The sequence below is a fragment of the Glycine max genome, chromosome 19 (assembly GCF_000004515.6).
Source record: "Glycine max cultivar Williams 82 chromosome 19, Glycine_max_v4.0, whole genome shotgun sequence".
In the NCBI taxonomy this organism is placed as follows: Eukaryota; Viridiplantae; Streptophyta; class Magnoliopsida; order Fabales; family Fabaceae; genus Glycine; species Glycine max.
Genome location: NC_038255.2, coordinates 42490326 through 42507395, shown reverse-complemented (window position 1 = coordinate 42507395; position 17070 = coordinate 42490326). Strand labels below are relative to the sequence as shown.

Genomic DNA, 17070 nt, shown 5'->3' with positions numbered 1-17070 from the left:
TAATTTTTTTACTAAAAATAACATTTTTGGGAACATAATAATTGAAATCCATATATATATATATATATATATATATATATATATATATATATATATATATATATATATATATATTTCAAATCAGAAAAATCTTAAAATAAAAAATGAAAATAATTAAGAAAAACCATCATATCAAAATTAAAACAAATAAACACTTGAGATTAAAAATCCTTAAAATTTGAATTAAAGTCACGTGTATCAATCAAATCTTTAAAAGATTCGCCATTAAAAATAAGATTTCAATTCAAAATTCAATTATCTTCGGATAAAATATTAATTTAAAATTTAGCCTTTTCCAAATAATATAGATTCAAATGTTAATTATTATTGATTTATTTTACTTCTTTTAATCTAAGCCTACCAATTACTTTGATTTTTATGATTGAAAATTAAAAAAATATATAATAAAGTAGTGCAATAATATGGAAAGATTACTAACTATTTTTACATGTAATATGAGTTTAATTTCTTTTATTACTAGTGCAATAATTTTTTATAATGAAAATAAGTTAAAAATATCTATAAATATAACTTTTAAAATAATTATTACAAAAGTAAAAAAATTTATCATACATAAACAATCTTCAATTAAAAAAAAAACTTTTATGTTGTTAGTCATTTCTAACTTAATTTGTTTAATATATATTTTTGTTCATGCCATAGGAAAGTAAATTATACATCTTCAATGTAATGGTAAATGAAATCAGAAAAATAGCGTTTTTGTTGTTCTTTTTTATAACCGGTTTATAAAAAACAATTATGCTAATTGCTATTTTTAGAGTAATGGTTAACAATTCAAAAGCATAATTTTTTAAGGAAAATGCCAAATTATTATTGGAAAATAATTATTATCAATTTTTTAAAAAAATTCTTATTTTTTTAATATTCTAATTATCTCTTGTTTCTTGTTTCTGTCTTTTTGCTTGCTATCTTTCAAGATTTTCTTTGACTACGGCTAATCCCTTTGCTGGGTGGATCATGCTGTGCTAACGCAAAGAATCTACTTTTGTTTTTTGTCTTAAGAATTCACTATTTGAGCATTTTTGTTTTAGTCCATACCACTTGTGCATGTTTACCGTCCAAGATTGTTTTTAAGCCCTTGCTTCTAGCAATTGCTTAGAGACTCTACTATTTACACTTCCGTTTTACCTAAGTAAACCTCCACACTCCCTTTCTACCTCTCAATTACCTATTATACCCTTTTTCTTAAAGAAGTATACCCCTTTTGCTTTCCATAAATATCACTTAAGAATTAAGATGGTTGATGAGAAATTAAAAAAATGATAAATGATTATCTTATACATATGTTTTTTAGTCTTATTTTCATCTTATCATTAATGTTCTTTAAATCCTATCTAAAATCTTATGTTCATCTTATCTTTATTATCCTTCAAATCCTAATTTTAAATTATCTTTACCATATTTTCATTATACAATACTGCATTTTCATTATCATTATAGAATCTTTTGTATTTTCCTTCATGTGATGTTGCGTTTCAAAGCACGTTCATCATCACTAACTTCATATATTATACAACTTAATTACAAAGCAAAGCTTTTTGACAATGGTTTCTTTCCTTTAAGTGTGTTAATTCATTTTCTAATCCAATTCCATGTCAACGATTCAGTGCCACAAGAAGTTAGTAATGAAAGTACCTTGAAACACATTGCCACATGAAGAAAAATGTAAAATATTATATAATAATGATAAAATCGCAATATTATATGATGAATATATGGTGAAGATATTTTAGAATTAAGGTTTAAAGAATAATAAAGATAAGATGAAAATAAGATTTTAAATAGGACTTAAAGAACATTAATGATAGGATGAAAATAAGACTAACAAATATGGATATAACATAAGCATTTATCATTTTTATTATTATTTTTCATCAACCATCTTAATTTATTGAAAAATATATACATATTCTAAAAGTATATCTCCAAAATTATGAGTCATAGTTCTTGAGATACATTTCCACAATAGGTATGTATAATTCCAGAAATATATTTATGGAAAGTAAGAGGTGTACTTCTTTAAGAAAAAGGGTATTATGGATAATTGAGAGGTAGAATGGGGTACAGGGTGTACTTAGAAAAATGAAAGTGCATATAGTAAATTGCTTGTTTAAATTGAACTGCCTCTCTGGGCCCAAGTAAAACTGCACGTTGCCCAATGGGAACTGCTAGGGGCACCAGCATATTTGCTGGTACACCTAGCATAACATGCAAAATTTCGATTTTACCCTTTCATAAGCAGTTCCCTCATGGAAGGCCTTGACCAGTGATCACTTTATGATTTGTCTACGGATTTAGAGTTTTTTTTTTTATATGAACAAATGTTTTGTTAGTGATTATTCAAATTTGCTACCTCTTTCCCTTTTCCTTCTCCCTCCCCTTCTATCAATTTACAATAATTTACCACTTTGAACAAATTGTTAATTTTGATTTTCCAAAGCAACATAATTATTAAACCGAATTGTGATAATAAGTACTCTGTACACACTATACAGATGTAAAATTGGTTCGAGTGTAGTGTTACTTGGTGTGCATATCAGAGGGAAATTATTTATATGCTTTTTGGTGTACATTCTCCAATCTCCTATGTTACATTACTATCATTTTTAGGATGCTGTATAATTAATCTCTGTTTTCCATTTCTTGTAGTTGCGGTTTCCTTTACCATTTTCTACCTTAATCGGCGTTCGTAACTCCATGATGCTTTGTTTTGGGTCACAGAGTAATGATTTAGCAGGAACATGACCATGTGGCTGTGAAAGGTGTTGTCGATCAAATTTGTTTAGCACAATTTGAAAATCCAAGAGCAATGATATACTTAGTACCCTTTGCAATTGATTCATGCAAAGAATTTTGATTGTTTTAGACAAATACCAAGCATTCTACCCTCTTTTGAATGTAGCTAAGATCAGCGTACATTTTATGTATTTATTTCTTTATTTCGTTGGGTAATCAGCGTTGCTTTCTTGGTATTCACCCTTTAGAAATTAGAAGTATTCATTTCTTATTGGAAATTTGGTTTATAAGCAAGTGAAATGTTTGTAATGTGTTTCCTATTGTCTATTGAAATCAAGAACCATCTAAATCTAATACGGGTTTTATCGTGCCTGCTGGCCTTCTGGGGAAGTATATATGATTATATGGTTTTTTTTGTCCACATAGTTCATAATTTCATATAATGTTTACTAGGTTTAAAAAAAAAAAAAGTGAACAACAGTAGTTGATTACTATATTTTTTTTTGTCCTCACTTGGTAAAATGCTGCACTTTTGTTTTCATCGCTATTTCAGTGAAAGTCTGTCAGTGCTGAAAATGATGATTTGAAATCAATTTTTTTTATATGCCGTGGAAAATCCTCGACCAGGTCCTCCCTATTGTGATGTGTTGTGACTGTTGTCATTTTGATAATTCACTTTATATACATTCTTATGTATTAATGTTTATCTTTGCAATTTGTTACATTAAAAAGCTATTCGATTATTGGAATTGGGTGCTAGACTGTGTGTTTGAGCGAATGTTTACAAAATCGATTTTGAGTAAAGTTGATTTCACAAAATTTGATGCTTCAAGTGATTTATGTTTAAATATTTTTATCCTAAAAACAAGTTTGTTGTAAAACTTAGTATAAATATTTCAACCTAATATAAAAGCTAGTTTCTAGTTAAACCAAGATTTGGAGGCAAAATCAATTTTATTAAATAAAAACCAAACATTTGTATCTTTTCTAAGATCACGTTTTCTATAAGTGGCAAAATCAATTTTGATACTAAGAGCACAAGGAAGCTAGGCTCATTTTAGTTTTGATAGCAGCTTATCCAATCATAAAAAAGAATTAGTCAAGACAGAGGCTGATAGATTGCTTCTCATCTTTGCCATGTATATCTGCATAGCAAGAATTGTGTTAATTATTTAAGCCTTAACATGCATGACATCTCATATTATTTTAATTTTGGGTTCTCTTCTGGCATGTTGTGCTTATCTAACCTTACCATTTATAACATATTCTCCATGTAGATGTCATTTTCAATTTGAATTCAGATTCATTATGTTTTTCTGACCAAGCAAACTGTTTATGCTTTCTTGTACCAACTGATTTAGACAATTTTGAACTGTATTGAGCCTTTTATTTTTCTCCTGAGAGGGACAGATTACCTCAATGTATACTTTGACAATGGCATATTTTCCTTTCCAGTTTTCTCTATCATGTCATCATTTCAGTGCACGAATCTCAGCATTAGTTGCTCTGCATGTGTATTGAGACTTTAGTTTCTCTTTCGTACATGCGAGAGAATATGCAATTGGATCGTGACATTTTCTTAGTTTTCAGCCAAATACACAATTATATGTAAATTGTGTAAATCAAACTAATCCAATTAAATAAAAAAAGCTAATCAAAGTTGATACAGCAGGTAATAAATTTTGAGGGGGTATATGTGCATGACTTTGGTATTGTTTGGAGATGAAAATATTCTTATTTTCCCTTTATTTAATTATGTTTAGTGAAGTGAACTTTATGGATGAGTTGGCCCACCAGGTATCTCGGAAGAGCAAGCAAATTGATGCATATTTGAAATTTGAAGCTTTTCTTTGTCTGGCTTGTACTTTTCTGTTTGTCAGTGTTTTCAGTTCAGTAGATGACTATCACTAACATAAACAGTGTTGTAAACGTAACATCCATTACACACACGCTATTTGATTAATGCATTGAATTAAATGTAACTTAAAACAGATTGAAATTTTATTGATTCTGTAGTCCCAAAATTCTTGTTTCCTTTCCAAGATACAAAATTGTCAGTTCGGACATAGCTAAACTAGTTTATTGTACCAAACTGATGAACGTGCAAATAAAGTTTCTTCCTTGAAATTCTTGATGTTTACCCTCAAGGTAGACTAAAAAAAAAGTGAAGGACGGATATAAATGTGTTAAAAAGGGTAGTCTGATAGTCTGATTATATTCCCGCACTATCAGTTTTCTCACTGACCTGCTTTAATTTGGCCAGTGGAACAAAATATTTGTAGTAAAATAGGTGAATGAAGAATTAATCTCCACCATTGTTAGCTAATCTGATTGCACCTTTTGTAATAGGATGTTTTAAGTTATATTCATTTGTTGTCACGGGTGAAACCTCAAATTCATCTTTCAAAACTTTAGAATGGAATACAATAATTAGCGAACTCCAATGTCTAGAGGCTTCTCACTGTATGAAGGTATGAAAGAGAGTCATAATACAGTCTTACTCTTACATATACAGAGACGTTGTTTTCGAATTCAAACCTATGACTAATCGATTATCGAGACAACTTTTCGAATGCAAAGGTTTAGGATGAAATAATTAATTCCTAATAATATAAAAATTTAACATTAATTAAAAATCATAAAACTCGTTTATATTAGTCCTTAAGCACTCAATACATTAGTCCCTGGTCAATATATTTAGTCCACACTTGTGATTTTTTAGAAGTTAATTAGGATGAAATCTTTATTTTTCTCTTTACTAGCTTTTTTTATTAATACTTTTCTCTTTTACTAATATAAAAAAAAGGAAAAGAGGATGGTGTCCAATCCGAGTCACACTTACAAAGTTACTTATGTTTATGCCATCCAAGGAAAAGAGTGAAGATTCAATTTTGCAACCTGGAATATATGATACCTTATATCTTGTTTTACTTAACCAACTCTTTCAGGATAAATTTTTATTTTCTTAAAGATTGATGCATGTCCCCTTAAATTTTCCAGGACGAATTAGAGATTTACTCTGGTTAATATTAGCAGTATTCTTGTTTTCTCATTGCAGTGTACTGTATTTGAAATACGGGTACTTTCATTCCACTGTCTGGAAATTTGGTATTTTATGCGGAAATTTTTTAGACATTGGAACTGAATGATGGTGGATTTTACTTTAGTGAATTATAAATTAAAATATTCAACTTTGGATCTATTTGAAGATTGGTTTTTAAAGCAGCTAGACAAAAATATCACCGTCGGAGATTCTACTACCTTAGAGTGCAATTTCATGGCAACTTGTTGCATTGGAAGGAAGAAGCACGGAAAATAAAGTTATGTCAATAGTAATAAATAGGATTAGAAACGAGAAAGGGAAATAAAATAGGGATAGTTGAAATGAGATTTTCTAGTGGAAGATGACATATGCAAGAAGGGGTAGGAAAGAAAAATAGAGGCTTTTGGTTGTCTCTTTGTGGCGCAGAGGGATATGGAAAGAAGCTGTTATTTTAGTAGGCAAACGGGATGTATTGTAACTTAACCCTGCAACTTATAAGTAACCTTTCTAAAAGCTTGGAAATACCATATAACCCCCAACTCTATGATCTTCTTCCAAGGCCCTTTTTTTCCCTTCCTCTCTCTTGCACTGAACATACTGAATTTTAATGACTACAAACTTTTTCCATTCTTTTTGTTAGCCTAGGTTAAATCGCCTAGCGTGGAAACCTTACTTTAATGCCTTATGCAATAATTTCTAGCAATTAAATATGAAACTTTGAGTTTTGGTAGTTGTTGCCAACTTTCTCTTCATTTGCAAATTGCAAAATAGAATTCCATTTTGAGGAGCTTTCAAAACATCAGCTAAGCTATAGCTAGGATTCCATTTAAGTACATTGACAAGGTGGGGATCCTTTGGGATATTATAAAAAGAAAATTTTGAGAGTTTATGTACACTGAAGGATAATGTATCAGGCTAAAAGACTGTTCGGATCTCCGGTAGTTTTGCTGCAGTAAGAAGTACGAGGCAGAAGTAAGGAAGATGATGTTTCCTGAAAATGAAGGTTGGACACAAGGTGATATCGACAATCCAAACACGCTGTAAATATGTCTAGTTTCAGGTTAAGTTGATAAATTAGTACGTGTTTCAAAAAGTTGTCTTCAATATCAATCAACATTCACTCAAATGATAGACCATAGTTATTTTTATGTTTATCACATGGAAAAATGAAATTGTCCGTTTGAAGAACTTCAAATCACAATCCAAACACACCCTTAGTGGTTCAGGTAAAACATGATAAATAATAAATTGCATTAGTTTTTTTTTTTTTGTTGTGTGTGTGTTTGGTTTGCACAACTATTAGAAGCAGTCTTGTTAGTTAAAATATGAGCACCACTTTTAGTAGAATTCAAATCTTATATAATTCACTTTTTCGTTAAAGATTAATCCCTTTAACTAAAACCAAACTTGCATTTAATCATTTATGTTTACTTGCAATGTTGAAGTGCATTTGTAATCAGTTGCTCATCAAAGGCTGCCTGCGATGTGGGGGATATGCACAGAATTTGATAAAGGGTTCACACGAAAGATGGCTGGGAATTGTGATTCAGAACTTTCAAAGCTCCATTGAGCAACCGTTGACTTTTATCTTTCCCTTTATTTTCATTTCCTTTTAATTGATGAGTACCACCTGTGTCACGGACCACCATCACACTCAGCAGAAATACACACAGACATATAGACCATCACCATAAGTAGTTTACCTTTCCACACCACTCACGCTATATATGCAGGTTTTATTTTGGAGCTAGCCTCCTTTAGAAAAAAGGCTCCAATTCTTCGAAACTCTCCATTTTTTTCTGAAAGAAAAAGCAACGAGGAAAATAATTTCTTGGTGTTTGGTTAATTCTTTCGGCTACAAAATGTGCCCACTATTTCCCAAACTAGCTAAACCACAGTTTGTTTAGGATTTTTCAGCAACCATTTACAATGGAATAAAAAGATTTGGCTATGGTGGAAAAACGACATCCATATGTATAGAAACTCGTTCTCTATAAGGTGTGTTGTTAGTTTGGTTTAATTGCATTATCTTTGAACGTTTTCCACCCCTAAATTAGTTTAGGGGACCTATATATTTAGACAATTCATTTATGTTTTTACTATATGTATTAGAGGGTGAAAAATATAGGCAGAATTCACAAGTATAGTTGTATAGTTGATGTAGCAGGTTTTACTTAATATGATAAAAAAAATTTGTTGTTTGTAAACATTATATTCTTGTATTTTTTTATAGGAAATAATCTTTCTCAAGTTAAATAAAATTATTAAAAATAATAAATTTTTCTCTTTAATGTAGTTGAATATGTAACGCTCAAACTCAAAATCCTATTGAAGCTAAAACCTTTTGTGCTAATTAATCCACACATTTTGGTAGTACTAATAATTCCTTTATAGCCTAAAAGCTCACGAGACCGGGATTTAAAATTCCACAAAACAACATAAGATGAGTTGTTTTGCTCCATATATAGTCATTCACAAAAATTAATTTTGTAAACTTCTAATAATAATGGACAGCATGACCCTTTTCGAGACAAGTCTTCTTACATGGTATATATTGAGACAAAATATATGGATACGAAGCTCTGGTGCTTAGCTACCAAATCCAAAACGACGTCACTTTTTTAACATAAGTTGGACAACCTTCATTATTGCATCCAGACAGAGACTTCAACCAAATTATTAAACAAAAAAATGTTAAAAATCGACAATCACAAACACCTGTACGACAGAGATATTTTTATATTTATAATAATCATACATCTTCCCCTTCGGGATCATTACCCTTAGTTGGCCTAAATTAAAACCAAGCAGCCACTTCTGCTTAAAGGTTCTCGTGATTTCTGTAAAATTATCTTAGTTGGTCACTTAGTCATGGTATCCTACGTACCCCACAACTCCTACCAAACCACGACTTTCTTAATAGTTCTTATTTTACCTTCTAAGTGAATTGTTCATTCTAACAAGCCAAATCTATGATGATTAATTTGACGATTTAACAAGGTCACTTGATATATAACTTTCCAAGGGAATTTATTTTGTCTATTGCTTAAAAAAAAATAAAACACGGAAAGAAAATAGTGGGCAGGGGCCGATGACATGTCATTTCCAAATTGCATGGCGTCGTGAACCAATTAAATTTAGTAGTCAAATTTATATGCATTTTACACAATTATGATATTTATTTTATAGGCAAATGTTAATAATTAATATGTAATGTTGATAGGAGATTCTCGACAAACAGTTATGATATTTGTAATCCTTAGACTGATTAAAAATATTAAATTATTTTTGGGTTAAAAATTATGGATATCTCCTAATTCATTCCATCAATGATCATAACAGCCTACACAAAAATTATGTGGGTTAAACATATCATATTTAAAATGTGTTTTAACTCATTTATTAAGATAAAATATAAATTGTCTAATCCTTAACTCTGATCCAACAAAATTATTCATGAATGAGTGAAAAATTCAATGGAAGGAATCCGGATCCGTTTGACAAATGACTCTGCTAACAAGTACCAACATCATGTGATAACCTCTCCCATCCTCTTGTACTTGTCTACTTGATCGTTTCTCTCTTTCAATACAGAATATCCGATTCAAATTCTATATTGAAGCGTAATGCAATGCAAAGGACTACCTGTGAAACGATGCCAGAAGCGTAAATAGTTACGAGGTTACGTCATCTACTCACTAATCTTTTCTAACAAAATTAAGTTCATATTATTGTACCTGTAAATATTTAATGAATTGGTATAGAAAGTCATTTTTACTAACTAATTTTAATTAACTACGCAAGGGGTTTTTATTTTTTTTAATATAAACCACAGGTTACTACTGGAGGTAGAGATGGACTGGCGTAGGAGGTTGCGGACACTAACTTTTTTGTTTTTAATTGGATAAATATCTATTTGGACCTCTCAAAGTGTTAAGTGTAAAAAATGAGATAAATTAATTTTATCATTAATTCTTCTATGTTAACGTTAATGTTTCTATGGATGTGACATACCATATGTATAGATAAAATATTAGGTTATTGTTTATTGGACTGGACTAATATGTTAATATGTTTATTATAAATTAAATTGTCAGTAATTGAAAGTTTTATTTTTCTTTCTTTTATTATACCAAAGTGTTAATAAATTAGTCCTTGAACTTTATGATTTACTGTCAATTTGGTCCTTCAATAATACAATTTGGTGACAAATTAATTGACAAAAGATAAAGTAAATAATTAAATAATCTTAGACATAACATACTTGCATGCTTGCAAATTAAAATTATTACTAGCAAACAGGAAACTCAACTCTAGTTGCCATCAAGTTAACCTAATTCAAAGTCCTAAACATCTCCTTTCATTTATGTATAGATGATAATCTTCTTTTCTATATTCATGTGTCTCAACATGACTTAAATTTGAACGAACATTTAATTTATCAAAACAATTTTTATGATCCCATTTCATAATAGTTTGCTTGTTTTTAAAGACCTCCCCACAATAATGCTCCTTCATAAAGGTTTTAATTTGAAATCTTTTTGTAACTTTTGTCCATGCATAATTACTCCCCTAAGAATGTTCATGGTGCGGTGTGCCTTATTTTTAGATAAAAAAATTATTTGAACCAAACATAAAATAAAGATGCAATTCGATTTAAATATATCATTATTTCTAATCTATTATCATAAAAAATATAAAATCTATTGACTAAACTTAATTAATTATTATGTTATATTATTTTAAAAAAATATATTTTTCATTAAGATTTGTTTAACATATTTTTTTTGGAAATTTTTATTTTTTACTTCTATTTGACACTATTAAAAAATAATATTACCAACTCTTTTTGTATCATAATAGTAAATTGTATATAATTTGATATTTAACATTATTTTTAAGAATATTTCTATATTCTTTTTTAACAAATGAAAGTATAATATGCACCTTGATTATTAAGTAAAGAAATGTAATAAATTATCTAATACTTATTATTAATTACCACAAAAAAAATCAAATATTAAAAGCTTATTAGAGAAAGAAGTACACTATAAATCACATACTTTAATCATTAACAATTTAAAATAATATTAGCTACATAATCCAAAACATACGTTAATAAAATCAATATAATTATAATATGAGATTTGGTTTAATTTTTATAATAATAACTGAAACTGAATCAAACCGCAAAAAAGTATGTGACTTTTAAGTTTTTTATTTTTGCGATTTTTGATTTAATTGATTTTTTGGGATCGATTTGATAATTTAAGAACGGTTTGATGGAGTTTAATTTGAACACCCAAAAAATCTCTCATGGACATCCCTTTTGTTTGCAAATTGCTTTACCTCTAATTGATCATCTTTCTTCCACTTAATATCTCATCCATGAAATATAGTGTGGTCTCTTGTAACATCAATAAACATTCTAACAATGTCAAATTCCATCCGAACCTCCAAGTGCATATGTCTAAAATGGTTTTTTTGCATTGTATTGAACTTCTTGTTTGATAATTGTAATTTCAATTTGCATTCATGCAAGTATGTTGTGTATGAGATTATTATTAGGTGCTTTATTTTTTGTGAATTAATTTGTCAGTTAGTTATATCCCTAAAGCACTAAAATAAGTTATAATATTCAAAGACTAATTTTTCAAAACTTTTTTTAATGGAAAAAGAGTGCTGGAATAGAAAATAAAACGTTTAATACCAACAATTTAGTTTATGATAAACATATTGATACATTAATCCTATACAATGATCAATGACCTGACATCCTATCTATACACATGGATGGTCATGTAGAGATATCACAAGCCACACAGGTAGAAATGTCAACATTAACAAATAAGATTTAATCGTAGGATTAATTTGTCATATTTTTTGCATATTTAGGAACTAAATTTAAATTTCTTATATTTCAGAGACCAAATTGTTCAGCTAAAAACTTTTAGAGACCAAAATAAATATTTATTTTTCTTACTTTGAAAATTTATAATATATATATATATATATATATATATCATATTAATATTATGATATTTATTTTCTGTTTATACTTTTCAACGTGAAACTAATAACATTTGTTTCTCATTTTAGATAAATATTCTATTTCTTTTTAATAACCTACATTTGTCAAGGTATTTGTATTATATATTTTCTTTTAAAAACAAAATATTTTCGTAAAATTTACTTTCGTTTAATTTTTTTATAATTTTTTATTGTCATATTTCACCCTATATTAAAAATATAAAAAATAACAATTAATAATTTTAGAAATATTACACTTTTTGTAAACCAATAATTGTAATTTAAGGATTTTACGCATAAATTAAGAACAACAATAAATATATCACTTTTTGATATAATTTTACTATAATAGCCTCACTTCTCAATGAATAGACTGCTTTTAACTGTTGTCAATACAATATTGTTACATTTATCAATATATTTAGTGGATTGTCAACCGTTACTCCATTATTCTCTCCGTTATTTTGTTCGGCTGGCATTAATTCCTCAAATGAGAAAGAGCATTACGGTTAATATGCTGCAAATGCCTAAACCCCACTCTCCTATTTTGTTTTGATGAAAAAAAGCAATATTTCACAATCCTACACAATTAGTCTCAACCAATCAACATTCAAGCTCCATCTCATATCACGAAAACCAATTCTCAAGGAGCATAAGTCAGTGATCAATTGTGATTGTTGAACAATTAACAAACACGATACTCAAAATTCATTAAGATTGATGTACTAATTTATGTGGGGGCAAATTAAGAATATATATATATATATATATATATATATATATATATATATATATATATATATATTACACTGAAAGTGAGAACATAATTATTTTAGAACTTTCTTTAAATGTTAAAACTATAATTATTTTGGAATGGATGGAACAAAAATGACCTACTTCCTCCCATCTTGAATATAAGCAACCAAATTTCTTTATTTCTTTATTTTAAATATAAATAAATCTCAATTACTTATATCTTATTTATTCAATGAAATTCTCTTTAAAAAGTAAGGTTAAAGATTTTTTTATGTTTAATATTAAGTTCTAATGAAGAATAATTTAAGAAAAATATTTATTTTTAATTGAAAATTACACAATTTGAACCCCTCTGGTTTTGCTAGAGGATCTCCTGGTCATGCTGGTGCTGGCGAATTATTTTGTGATCACTTTGGAGGTTTTATTGGTAGTTTTTTTTGTTTAGATGGGTTTTCAGTCTCCCCTCTATGCTGAGATTTTGGGACAATCTTTGGATCGAGTGTAATTCCTCTTTAAGAAACCTCTTTGGTTCTTTGGAGCTTTCGTAGGTGATGGGAGCATTGCCTTTTTTTTTTGTAAAGATATAATTTTGATTTTTTCTCATTTATGGGGAGAAAAACTCTTGTGCTGGTAGGCTAGTCAATTTCAGAGCTTTCTCTCGGACTAACTTTTCCTGGTGGGACTCTATCCCGTTTTTTGTTAGGAATGAGTATTTTATGAACAGAATTTGTCTTCCTAGTTATAAGTTTTTATAATTTTGTTATTGGGTTTTGGCCTTATTCCCCCAATATGTTCATCTTTTTCTTATTAAAGTTGGAGCCTAGGGTGCAACCTAGTTGGCATCACTCTTTGCTACATCACCAAGTTTATATATAAAAAAAAATAAAATTAACTGATTTCTTAATAAATATAAAATATCTTTTTTTATATAATCGAAAAAAAGTGCATACAACATATTTATAGCAATCTTTTTATGAAGAACATCAAATGAGAAAAAGTACACAAATTAATTAGAGTCATACTCATATTCCCAATTCCCGTCAGCTTTAAGGACTACCTACGAGTCTACCACCAACACCAGTTAGTCAACAAGCATGCGCGGGACCTCACCTCAGTAAAAGCGTTAACCCCATCGCATAAGTAACATAATAACTACAATACGGTTAATGCAGGGCGTTCTCTGTGTGTGACAGTGTAAATCTCAAAGTCAATGACAGATTTTATTATTGTCTGCTTCGTTAAAGGTCGACAAAGAAATTTGCCTCCCAATAACCCTAACGAATCTTAATTTGTGTGCTGCGCTGATCTTCAACTTTCAGTCACTGAAATTCTTGAAAAATATCATGCATTGAAGCTCTTCTTCTGTTTGTTTTATATACGACCACTATACACACACTAATATAGGAGTACATAGATAAGTACTATCTCGACATTAGTGGCATGCTCATTTACTGTTTCATTTTCAACGGTCTGTCAAGACATCTTTTTCCTTTCTTTAGAGAAAAATGAACGAGAGCAAAAGATCGAAAAATAGAAAGAAGAAATTAAAATGGAAAAAGTGTTGGAAGTATAAATATAAAAACCCATATTAAAACGAAGATTATCTTAAATATCCTCTAATGGAATTAATTTTTTTTTTGCAATATAAAATAGAGATCAAAATATACCAAAATCACTAAAAAAATCAAATAAAAAATATATGCGTGTACATGTGAGTGGCTGTGAAGCCAAAGCTAGTAACACGTATATATATATATATAACCAGGTCAAGATGAAAAACTGTGGAGATAAAGATAGAACATAGGGAGCGATAACAACAAAAGACTAATAATAATTTTATTGCATGTGACATTTTCGCTGTTGCATACTGACAAGAAAGGGCACCATCGTTTCCTCAGGATTCCATCAACCCAACACATACATGCACGCACATAGACGACACTGCCTGCCTCTGCTTTTCGAATATATATTTATAATTATATATCTAGCTAGCTTCCTTTCTCATGTCTCCTTATTTAATTAGGAATCTTTTTAATTAGACTAGTAAAATTAATAGAAAGAAATTTACATAATATGACTAATAATATTTTGAACCAAATAAAGATTGTTAAGTTCATTCCGCGTCTTCGTCAGGCATCAACCTTAGAAATTGAAGAAGAAGAAAACTTAAATATTATGTGTTTTTTTTACTGTTCTCAAATAAAAATTCAAGATTCATTTCTGGAATTCACGAAATGTTTTAATATAAACTTTTATTATCAAATAACTGAGGCAAGACTTTAATTTTAATTGGAAAACGGTACAAACAATACCTAAATACTTTTATCCATTGAAGAAATGTATTTTATATTTTTTTACCATGTTATAAAACTGTGATGATTAATTCCAATTGGAGAACTTAATTGATTTTAGAGGCATTTGTTTCAAATATGATACTGCGTTTTTAGGAATCATGTTCTTAGAAGTATTATTAATAAGGTGTTATTTCAGAGAACATTTGATTAAATTTTAACATTTTTAAGAATATTTTAAAAATTTAAAATAATTGAAATAAAGAGTAAGAGTTGAAATAAAAGGTATAAGTAAATTAAAAAATACTATTCAACATTTTCACGAGAATACAATTTTTCCTTCGCTCCACATAGAAATAAAAGTGAAGTAAATTATGTTATGACTACTTTCTTGAAATGATTAATAACCAAAAATACTTTTTTAAAACTCAAAACAAATATTAAAATGTTATATTCTCAATATTTCACATTTTAAGGAATGATTTTTTAATCTATGAAATAAGCACACTCTTTTAGTAAAACTTGTATTTTTTATTCTTCTACAAAACTCGAAGTCAAACATTTAAAAAATCCAAGTTAAATTCTAATTAGACTAACTTAATGATAATAGATCTTATATTTACTTATGTAGACAAGAAAATTTATATTTGTATTTTATATATTGAGAGGAAGTTCATGACAACAAAGCACCAAATATATTGATATTCAGGCAAATAGAAAAACTGAACTAAAGCATTATTGCACTTGATTTAAATTGAGAGAACAACATTCAAAACTAAGATGTGAAGTCTAAAGTGGATTGGGAAAAAAGAAAATCTATAACGAGGTGTTAAAACCAAAACAGATTGATGATTGACGAATCAAGAGTCAAGGGGTCAGAAGTTATGGCAAAGTTGTGTTGCCTATTTTACCCTCGTGACTTGGAGCTATTCTCATTTCTGTGTCTAACAATTCCCCCACGTCTCGGGGGCAGTGGCTGTCCCAAGGAAACCGAAGCCTTGTTGGGGCTTCAGAAGCGCGTGGTGGTGATGCTGACGGTGCGGTTGGTGGTACTCTACGCCCCCCGCGAACGTTAACATATCCTTCACGTTGGTGCTAACGTCAACCGCGCCGCCGGTAGCATCTGCCGTGAGACCCAGAAAGTCCCTTGTGAGACGGTCACCCTTGAACGTTGTTCTCATGTAGTTGTTATCTGGCACCGCCACCACTGGGTCGAGTTGACTCACTGTTCCGATTCCGAACTCGCCCGAGCCGAGGTGGTGGGTCACGTGATTCACGTGACCCGTCACGCGCTGTTGTGGCCCAACAGGGCCCGTGATGGCAGCGGCTCCAACGGTTGCAGCCTTTTGAAGCAGCGCAGTGGCTGACATGTATGCTGACGTGGCAGATGCTTGCGTGGCCACGTGGAGGTTCCCGAAGGTTGAGGCTATCATGCCCTTGTTGTTGGTAGGTTGTTGCTGTTGGAGAAGTGAAGAGAGGGTGGGGTTGTGGAAGGTTTGAGACTCTGGCTTGATGTGGAGGGAAGTAGTGGCAATAATATTGGTAGGGTTAGGGTTTTCTTGAGATGAGTCCCATTGGTTGAAACTGCTGATTTGGTGGTTTTGGAAGTTCTGTTGTTGGGTTTGGAAAAGATGGAGAGATTGGAATGGATTTGATGTGGTGGTGGCGACGGCAGCTAATTGATTTGCTGATAGTCTAGCACTTTCTTCCGCCAATGCATCACAGAACGCCCTGTGTGTTATGAAACTATCCTTCCTGCGTTTTCATCACATCATAAAGCATTAACATTTAGTGTATAATTACCTAATAACAAGATTAGAGCATTTATTATTGGTTTAGAGTTAGTTAAGTTTATAAAATATGAAAGACATGAATAATAACAATATTGGATATAAAATAAAATATTAACCAATGTCCTAAAAAAATTAATTAAACAACTTAAAAATAAAAATATTTTTATCAAAAAACAAAAAATTATATTATTTATGATCTTTTTTATGCATTCTTATAATTTATATAATAAATGTTTTTTTAATTTCTTAACCAATGTGCTAAGAACAAATTAGTAAGACTTCCCAATTGAAAAATAGAATTATTTTGTTTATGTTATATCACATAAAGAAGAAGAGCAAAAAATGAAGCTGAAAAAAAAGC

General features: G+C 29.8%; 1 protein-coding gene across 1 annotated transcript in view; it reads right to left on the bottom strand.

The window, feature by feature from the left end:
• Positions 1–15549: 15549 nt before the first annotated feature.
• The window catches only part of LOC100788975 (protein indeterminate-domain 12), a 4648-nt gene continuing 3127 nt past the window's right edge, over positions 15550–17070 (bottom strand). The window contains exon 3 of the mRNA XM_003553424.5: positions 15550–16671. Within this exon, the coding sequence (XP_003553472.1) occupies positions 15861–16671 (811 nt within the window). The 3' untranslated portion in view covers positions 15550–15860. The remainder of the gene's footprint in view (positions 16672–17070) is intronic.